The 9,831-nt window shown below is 42.4% G+C and overlaps 1 protein-coding gene across 1 annotated transcript in view; it reads left to right on the forward strand.

Annotated features, from left to right (window-relative positions):
• Positions 1 to 629: 629 nt before the first annotated feature.
• LOC104158462 (codanin-1-like) overlaps positions 630 to 9,831 on the forward strand; it is a gene marked incomplete at both ends in the record, with an annotated part of 17,893 nt that continues 8,691 nt past the window's right edge. Inside the window, 8 exons of the mRNA XM_009696162.1 lie at positions 630 to 1,327; positions 2,918 to 3,142; positions 5,443 to 5,621; positions 6,054 to 6,173; positions 7,090 to 7,168; positions 7,569 to 7,689; positions 8,718 to 8,827; positions 9,526 to 9,615. Coding sequence (XP_009694464.1) covers positions 630 to 1,327; positions 2,918 to 3,142; positions 5,443 to 5,621; positions 6,054 to 6,173; positions 7,090 to 7,168; positions 7,569 to 7,689; positions 8,718 to 8,827; positions 9,526 to 9,615 — 1,622 coding nt within the window. The remainder of the gene's footprint in view (positions 1,328 to 2,917; positions 3,143 to 5,442; positions 5,622 to 6,053; positions 6,174 to 7,089; positions 7,169 to 7,568; positions 7,690 to 8,717; positions 8,828 to 9,525; positions 9,616 to 9,831) is intronic.

The following is a 9,831-nucleotide window of genomic DNA, read 5'->3' on the forward strand; positions in this document are numbered from 1 at the left end:
AGTCTGTGGTGAGATATTTTTTAAAATTTCTTAAGTATAAACTTAATGTACCTTAAAGTTGCAGAGACCTCTGTGAGGTCTCAAGGGAGCAAAATTATTTAATTGAAATGGAAGAGCAGCTTTGGTCTTGTATTTGGCACTGCAGGGCTCTTCAGTGCTTCAACAGTTGTTGTTACAGCTCCCCTCTGTGGAAGCAGGTGGCCTTCACAGGCAAATAGGGGACAGAGAAGTTGCGGATCTTAGACTTTTCTATTAGAATTAGCTGCTTCAGTATCGATGTCTTTGAAATGTTGGACTTAGGGGTGCCAGCTGCTCCAAGTTCTCCCTGGCCATAGCTTCAGGAAGTATTACTGATCTTTCCATGGAACAGTTCCACTGTTTCCCAGTCGGAGCCCAAAGTGAATGACTCCATCCGAAAATTTCTGCCAAAATGGCTTGTGTGGAGGCTGAGTTTCAAGATCTATGACCAGTGCTAAGGTCCCTTGAATTGCAGTGACCTGCTTGGACAAGTCACGCTGTTTTTTTATTGTGTATTGCAATCACAGTTACTGCTTGAATGAGTCTGGACATATGGACAGAAAGGATTAGGTAGCACCTTTATATTAATGCTTTGTCCTCTTTCCTTGTAGGAGAACCACATCCATGACAAGCTGGTATCTCTTAGTTTGCTTCAGAAAGACTTTGTGCCTTTTCTGCTAAATTTTTTAAGGGAGCAGACCAGCCAGATCCTGACTAATGGACCCTCTACGCCTGCTAAAACTCCTAATTCCAAGGCCCATGGGAGCCAAAGGACAGGATCGGAAAGGAGGGCAGGCCACACAACCAGCAGTCGAGTGCAGCTCTTTTCCCAAAGGACTTCGGTGACCACCTGCACTGCAGATACCAGCTTTTCTCCTGCTGCGGCATCCAGCAGCTCTTCCTTTTCTGGGTCAAACCTGTCTAGCCCTTGTGGTGACTTCCCTAGCACAGTCTCAAGTAGCAGCCCAAGCTTTGGGTATAGCCCTGTGCTTAACCACGGTGAGAAGCGGTCATCTCAGAAGGCCAGCTTGGGGAGCTTCCTTACAGCCACACCTGAAGCCCTGCCAGCAAGACGAGGCCGAAGGAAAGGCAACAGCTCAGTCGGTGCCTCTGGCCGGCAGGTACCTCGGGATCTGGGGCGTTCCCTTGCCGAAGAGGAAGATGGAAAGAATGACAACGTATCGTGGAGTGGAGGGAGAAGGAAGCGGAGTGAAGTGCCTCTTGTTTCTGCCAGATCCTCACCCGGCCAGCTAAATCTTAACAACTTGGAGGAGTTTCCACCCATGGGTGCTGCCTCTGGCTGGACAAAGTAAGAGCAAGTCTGCCTTGCTGTCTTATTTGGTTTGTGCTGCAGGTTACGGTTCCTTGACTAGCTCATCCTGTTGTGCGTGTCCAGATATAGAAGATGCTGTAATAAACGGTACTGGGGGGCTGGCTTCTGGGCTCCTTGGTCAGAACTGCTTTGTCGCAGTTGCCATGTAGGGGAATATTACTTCAACAGGTAGTCAGGTTTCCATTCTGTGAACTCACCCAAGACATCTCTTTAGCCTCTCACTTGTGATGCTGCCTGCAGCTTACCGGTGCACAGACCAGCTGATACGAAGCTGAGCACATCTTTGTCCTTACATTTTCTAACAAGTCAGCATTATCTTGGCTCTTCACGTTTCTCATTTAACACAATAGCAATTGCTAATGAAGAGCAGTCCTGGAAGGCCCTTCAGCATTACTGATGCTAGCAAAAAAGCTTTTGAATTGACATTCTGCGGCTTCTGGTAACAGATGTTAGTGTGCAGCTTCGTTTGTGCTGTGTGATCATGGACAAAATAGCTAGCTGATGCCTGTATTCTCTTTGGTCTGCAGCAAGCCCGGGTCTCCCTGGTGACTTTGACTTAGTTTCTGGGCAGCTGTTTGTGTTGTGGTTGCCTCAGTCCTTTTCTCTTTGAGATTTTACTCTTTAAAATCTTCCTTACCAAATGTAAGGCTTTCATGTCAGCTGGTTTGCTGCATATATCAGACACTTGTCTCTGAAAGTGTGACTTCGTAGTTGGACATGCAGAATTCCAGCTGAAAATGGATGGGTCTGTGGGACTGTACAGCTGATCCAGGTGCTGGGTCTAGATGATGCTCTAGGTGATGCTTTGGCCAAGGGAGATAAGGTGTGTTTCAAGCATAGACAGTAAGTCTCTCTTCTGCAATCGCACTATGCCCAACTAGGAAAAAGAGTGAGGAAAGAGGTCATGGGGTGTTTGGAAGCCAGTGCTATAGCAATTTTGAGAATACCATAGCAGTTAATATGTAGCAACCAGCATTTCCTTGAGAAGTGTAATGCTTTATGTTCCTGCATCTCATTTCCAGTGTGTCTCTTACTGCATTACAGAGCCTCTTCCTGAAGGACGAATCTAGGTAGTTCATGCAGGAAGGATGGGTTTCCCTAAACTTAGAGGTCCTATGGTAACTTGGGAGCCTGGACTCTTACTGATAGACAACGGCAGCTTGATTGGTTTGATTTTGTTTTGTTTTCTCCTGGTCATGTTAGAAACTGCCGGTGAATTAGTTTCTTACTAAAATGAGGCATATCCTGTCCTCTCAAATTAGAAATGTTTAGAAGAGTTGTGTGGCACTGTGTTACCTGTTCTGTGGCTTGATGATTGATAATTGATTTTGCAGCAAGGGTCAGCAGGCTGTTTTTAGCAGTCTGTAGCTCCATGACTTTTTATTCAGTGACCAGAATAAAGTCAGCAACTATACATACAGTTTAGAAATTCAATATCCTAATTCCCATATCCATTTTATTTTAGCATGAGGTTTTTCTAGAAGAGTTGCATGCATATCTGTCTTGAGACCTAATTTTTGTTGTTGTTTAGCTTGATTTCAGTGGAATCGCTTCTCACTTTTTCAGCAAAAGCAAACCATCAAGGCGAATCAACCCAACTCCTGTAAGTGCTGAGCGCCCCCTCTCAAAACCAAAGATGTGCTTCACTTCTACGCCTGTCAGCCAGTCTCCAGCTGCTCGGTTTTCATCTGGGTCAAGCCTTGAGGCCTTTACTGCTGTCCAGGAAGGAAACCTAACACCTGTGATAAGCAACAGCCTTCAAGAGGAGAGGGAAATGCTGAAGAAAGAACGGTACAGTCTGAGCAGGGTGCTGATAGGCTTGTATTATATTCTTAGTTTTCTTATCTTAAGGTGGTACCAGTATCAGCGTGGAAATGACCAGAAGAGTGTCCAAAACGGGTATTGCTGACCTGAAACTATAATTTGCCTAAAACCAAGTGTGGTGCTGGTAGCAGACTAGGATATTAATGCAGCTAGCTAATGTTTGTCATTTTAGAGGTGTGCTGACTCTGGAACAATGACCCTCACTTTATCTTCAGAAGTTTAGTCGGTCCTCACTGCTTTCATAAGATTGCCTCTGTGGGCTTGCATGCGTGGCTGTCTCCTGTGCAGCTTTCCTTAGATTGCACAGGCAAAGCGAGTGGGTTTGAGCTGGTGTAATTAGGCTGTGTTTGAAGATTGCACCTGTGATGGAAGGCATAGTCTGGTTTGAAGAAAATGAGTTAATGATGCAAATGTGGGAAAAGTGTTAATGATTTTGCAAGGTAGGCAGACTAGCACAAGCTTACAGTCAGAGCAAACAGGACATGGGATAGTCTGAGATTCTGTTTTAAAAGTTACTACTGCAGTTATCTATTGAAAATTGTGTGTGCTGGGAGATGAGGTGAACTTGAGCTTCTAATTTTGTCTCTGCTGTTCAGTTACTGTGTGACTTTCATCTTCTGTAAATTACATCACTATTAGTCTGTGAGGGTTGATACTTCAGGAAAAAAAGGCAAAGCACAGTAGTAGAGAAACTATTGTTTATAATTGCTGACAGAACTGTTGCTGTTGTTTGCAAATTTTCTTCTTGGGGAAACTCCTCAGGACATGTAGGTGGAATTCTTTTCTTGCTGAGCCTTGCGGTTCACTTCAGCGGGACTGGAACTGTCTGGAACACACCCAGTAGAGTCTCATGAGTTACTGTTGTACCGGACCCGTAGCAGAACTGCTCAAGATTCAAACCTCCCTCTCTGCATTTCAGTGAAACACCTATTACAGTCTGAATTCCACCTGAAATGTCCCACTAATCTGTATAAACTAAAGTGAGTAAAATATAGCAGTATGTGGGCTGGATCTTGCTCATGAGGTGGTCTCCTCTGACCCATCACTCTTGGGAGTGGGGAGCTGCTGTTGTATGCTCAGCAGTGGTGGTGAAGCGAGGTACAAAACTAACGCAGCCCCCAGCTAACTGGCTCACTCTGAGCAAGGGCAAAAGGTGAAATTCATGCTGAGATAGATGACAACACTGAGGCAGAAGTGAAGCAGAGTCTAACATTATTGGAGTATTACCTTGGTGGGTTTATAAAGTGCTTAATAAATTTCTTCAGTTCTGTCAGTCAGGTGCTTATGTTCATTGCAAGGAAGATGTTATTAAATAACCTTTCTACTCCCGTTTTGGGACTAATTTGTTCTTCATCACAGCAGTTCCACTAGAAGTAGGCCAATAGAAAATGTTCTTTGCTGCAGTTAAAAAACATTCTTTAAAGTGACTTTTAAAGATTTTACTTTTGAGACAATGTGGTAAGAGGTGCTGTGATGTTCCAAGTGTGGATGTTCCATTGGGATCTTTAACAATCATTTGATATTGCTGTTACTGGCCTTTTTTCCTCCTTCTCGTGTGTCTTATGTATACCACTCTACTGCTGCATTTTGGATGACCTCTGTAGGTTTGTTATGGTTTTTTTGTTGTTGTTGTGGGGTTTTTTTTTGGTTTTTTTTTGTTTTTTTTTTTCAGTATCTGTGTATTTAACTGAGTGATCATTGTTGATTTAGAGCCCAGCAATTAGTTTGTTCCTTCTGTCGTTTAACTTGCCAGTATGGGATTTCATGAGTTGATGCATTGCCTTTCGACTTAGTGGTATTAGATCTACTCAGGGCATCATTAACTTAAAAATATGAAGGTATGGATATGAACCTTGTTTTCATACATTTTGTGAAGTGTCTAGCTGTCAGAAATTGTACATGCAAAACCTTTTTTAGGACCTGGTCTCTAACAGATTCCATGTCTTTAACAAGTATCAGTTTAGATGAGAAGCGATAACATAGGTTAGTTAGATGATTTGGTCAAAGCGCCATGCTATTTTAGTAGAGTTGGAATTTGAATGTAGTTCTTTTGAGTCTTGATTGTTAGCCCCAAGATCCTTTCTCATTAAGGGAAAGATGAGGTAAATTACTGTCATGCTAAAAGCAGCTTTAGACAGCGTAAATGACATGGTTAGTTATTGCAGGAATTCCTTCATGCTAGACTGCAAGAGAAAGACCTCATTTGGCTGCATGGCTGCGGTGTATCCTCTTCAGTCACATGGTGTGTTGCTGCTCTTGAATTTCAGATGCAAATTGCTGCACCAGGCGTCCTCTCCTGCAGGGATGTCTCTTGATCCTGGTACTCCTACTAAGCCTAGCTACACTCGCAGTGCTAGCCTTCCTGCTACCTGTGCAAATCCTACTAAGGTTTCCTGCAAGAAACAGTTGGAGTGTCTGGCACAGCTCTATTCATCGTGTATAGCAGGTGAAGACCCAGAAGATGTGAGACTGACCTTTCTTTGAGCTTTGAACTTGCATGTGTGTTGTGAGGGAGAGGTAGATGAGAAACGAAAGTTGTGGGACAGTTACAGTGTACAAACAAATAACATCTGGAAAAATAAACTAAGCCAACACAGTTATTAGAATGAACGGATACTAGTGAAAAGTTTAGGGAAGGAAGTGAGCCTGATGCAGTACTCTGAGCTGCAGTAGGCTGAAGTTGTATGGCTCTGTCTGACACCAGACCCTTCCCTAACACATCTTTCCTATAATTCCCATATTAATTTACGCTGTGGCTGTGTGTGTGGGAGGAGTCCTTTGCTGACTGTGCCATAGAACAGATATCTTTTTTACCTTTGTTGATTAAAGCAGGTCAATACTGATATCCACCTTTAGTATCTCATTTCCTCTCTTCCAGAAAACCTGGTACCAAATATTTTTCTGGAGCTCTTTTTTGTTCTGCAGCTGTTGACATCTAAAGGCACTTCTACTGCAGAAGATGACGATAGTGACCTTGAAGTCAAGGAAAGAAGTAAAGGTAAACAATAGTATTGACGTGAAGGAATGTTACTTCCGTGGAATGATAATGTGATATCGAGTAGTTTCCTTTAGCTTGGACAGTCTTAAATTCCATAAAAGCACCTTATTGCTGCTGTAGGACTCATCTGAGATGCTGACAAAAGTCATGCATGTGCGGGAAATGCTTCCACAATATGATAGAATGGAGTTGCTAGATACTGTTTGGATCTAGTTTTCTGCTATTGCGTAAGATTTGTTGTGGGTACTGGCTCACACTGACTCTCAGAGAGAAGGACGAATATGCCAAAGTCTCTCCTCCATTGGTCCTTGCAACTCAAAAGTGCTGTTGATCTGCTATGTATTTCTTAAATGTAAGATTGGGTTATGAGTGCACAGGATGCATCCATATAGATGTGTAATTGTTGCATTTGGTTTTTGGCAAATTCAGACTTAAGCTTGATGCAGTTAGTACTTTGATATGGATATAAAAACCAAAAGAGTGGCTTTAAGATGAGACACGCCAGCCCTCTAGATGCCCCAGTTTGATTGACCTTTGTTTTGCCACTCACTGATTCTTAGGGCTGAGCTTAGGAACACGGAAGTCTCCAGCTACGGGAACAGCAGCTGATGACTGGTTGCAGTTGGTCTGCGTTTTGTCCTGGATCTGCTTACTGTTGGCCAGAATGTTGAGAAGGAATTTTTTCTTTCCCATACAGCATTAAACAATTCAGTTGTCTTTACTATACTAAAGGTAGGGATGAGAGGATTTGTCTATTCAGGTGGCAGGGAATGGCAGCTTCTGGAAAGTGGATGCTGGTCTGGAAGATTATTTTTGGATATGGCAGTTCCTACTTTCCTTGAGAGCGAATTGTTGGTCTTTTAGTTTATAAATGGTGATAGGTGCTGTTGTCTCATGTTTCTTTTTTCCCTCTTAGATGCATCAGGGAGACAGCATTTCCGAAGTGTGCATAATTGTGTTTATTTTGCTGTTCAAGTCTTGGATTATCAGTATGAGTGAGTTGAATTTTTTTTTTTTTTCCTCTGCTTGTGTCTGCAGATGTCTGTGAGATGAAGCACGCATGCTTAGATTTTAGGGCTTTACCACTTACAGGCATGGAGTTGTTAATTTTCCCTCAGAACACACAACTTGGCCTGTATTTGGATGTCTGTAAGTTTTCCTTGCACTATTCTGTCTGCTGAACTTCAGTGTAATTATGCAAGAATGGGAAAGTCATGAGACGGGAGCAATAAAAAATGGTCCTACAGATACCAGTAGGATTTCGCGCTGGGTGCCTGGGGCTTAGAACGCTTTACTTGGTAGCCTCAAAAAAAATGAGCATAAGCATTTCTTATAGGTCTAATCATGTGTTTTTCATGTCTGTCTGTCTGGGTTTTATCCATGTTGTCTTGGCAGAATTATTTGCCGTTTAGAAAAGGGGATGCTGAAGCTTTTGGCTGAAAATGAACGGATTGCATCTTTTTCTCCCACCTTGCACGAGAGGCTCAGGCAGGCTTATGAAAGCAGCACAGCCAAGGTAAAAATTGGCAAACCTCAACTGACGTTGCTTCAAACCTTTGTGTTGTTGCTTTTTTATTTGTGATGGCTTTGATGTTAAATCTCATTCCTTCTACTTTGAGTATCTTGTCATGTCGTCTTTGGCAAGTGTCCAAAAGCTACATTTTTTTCTTGTCAGTGGGTGAGTGAATTGCTAGGTCCAGTGATTGTTAGCTGTTAATCACCGCTGGCTAGCCTTGCATTGTGCTCCAGACCCTGACCTCAGCCGGTGACTTTGACAGGGTCAAGTTTAACGTTTGAGATTCTCATCTAATAAACATGGATCCTAGAAGAATGATTGGTTAGATGCAATATCAGAATGTAGTTTGGAAGAATTGGATTTGTTTCATAGTTACAGACTTCTTTTAGGCAAGTGAAGCTTCAGATGAGACAGCACAGCTTGCGAAAACTGGTTTCCTGATGTAATCATCTGGCTTAGGGAACTGGATGGTAGGAATGCCTTTCTTAATGTATTTCGCGTCTTGTTTCATCCATCTTTTAAAAATAGAAATTACTCTTGGCAAAGAAAGTACAGTGTACTTTCTGAGACTAGGGCATGTCAATAGCTGAGGTTTTTAGTTAAAGCTGGGCTCTTGTTACTTGAAGACATGGGCTTTTCAAATAGGAGAAAGACGACTAATACAGAAATTGCCAGCCGCTATCCCGCATTCTCTGGAGCCCTCTATTGAAGGTATACTTTGGCTATTTGCAGATCATTCTTTCCACACTGTATCAATAATGGTTGCAGTCTGTTCTGTAGAGATTTCCTAGAGAGATTATATGCTTCCGCTGATAATGTTGAGTGATTCTGCCTCTGTAGTGTAATGTAGGTTGTAAAACTGTTGGTGTTTACTAGCAGTTAGCAGTTGGGAAACAGCTAGTGTCTGAGCACCTCAACTAGTGATACTTGGTTTCCTCATCACATCTTTTCCCTGCTTTTTCTAAGTCTTGGATTGTTGGATAAATTGGAGACTTAGAGTCTAATGGCTGCCTTTATATTTTTAACAGGTGTCTCTCCTGCTGCCATGCTCTGTACAGTCTGTTTCTTTCCAGCCAGAAACTGACAATCGCTCTAACTTTCCCAGTGACAGAGCATTTCACATATTTAAGAAGCAAAGGTAAGTTTTTTCTACTGTTACTATATGTCACAGGGTATAATCTTTCCATGACTGTGAACAAAGGATATTAAGAACGCCTCATGCATGCTACATGCTGTAGAAAAATCTTGAGATTTTCACTCTAATTAAAAAAAAAAAAAAAGTCTTTGTCCATATTGACTGCAGGAGCTAAATGCTTAATGTCTTTAGAGAAGAACAGCCTAATTCTTCAGGAGTTGTTGAGACTTCTGGTAAATGCCAGTACAGTGTGTCACCCTACCGGATTGCTTCTGCATATAAATCTGGTATGCTTTTATTCTTCCTGCCACCTCCCTCCATGCTTGCAGCAACAGGGTGAGGGGAGAATGGCAAGTTGTCTTGGTCCTTTTTTCTCTCCTCATAGGTATTATTTCATGTGGCTTATTCTTTCCTGCCTCTCAGTCTTCAGTATGTCTGGTAATGGGTGTTTTGGTCATTCCGTCAGAGCTTGGGCATAACAAGCTTAAGCACTTGCTGTCAAAGACATGGAAAATGGAAACTCGCTGAAGTACCGCTAACATTAATGAGTTTTGCAAAGGTATCTGAATGCTTAGAGGCTTGAGTTGTTTAATCTGAGGTAGATTCTTGCTGGGGAACTTAGGAGCGATTGAATATTCAGTTGTTGTTACTTCAAATGTTGAAGAGTGGGAATTCATACACTTAAATATCTTGATTCACAGGGATATATTTTATGAACTGCTGCGAGAATGGGAGGATAACCATGAAAAAACTGGCTGGGACTTTGAAAGAGTTCTGGGCAACAAGATCAGGTAGGAGTCTTATGCAACTTCAGCTAGCTCTTTAGTGTAGCTGAATTGCTTGTGCAGCATACTAGATTCGACATCCGAAGTTCTGTGTTCTCCCTAATGGTCTTCTGCACTAATCTGTAGGGATCTGTGCTTCTTGGAAGATACTGTCCATGTAAACTTGCTTCCATATTTAAAAGTATCAACTGTTATCGTAAAGAAACAGGCCATAAGTGGCAA

The sequence above is a fragment of the Cariama cristata genome, unplaced genomic scaffold, assembly GCF_000690535.1.
Source record: "Cariama cristata isolate BGI_N322 unplaced genomic scaffold, ASM69053v1 scaffold5570, whole genome shotgun sequence".
Classification (NCBI taxonomy): Eukaryota; Metazoa; Chordata; class Aves; order Cariamiformes; family Cariamidae; genus Cariama; species Cariama cristata.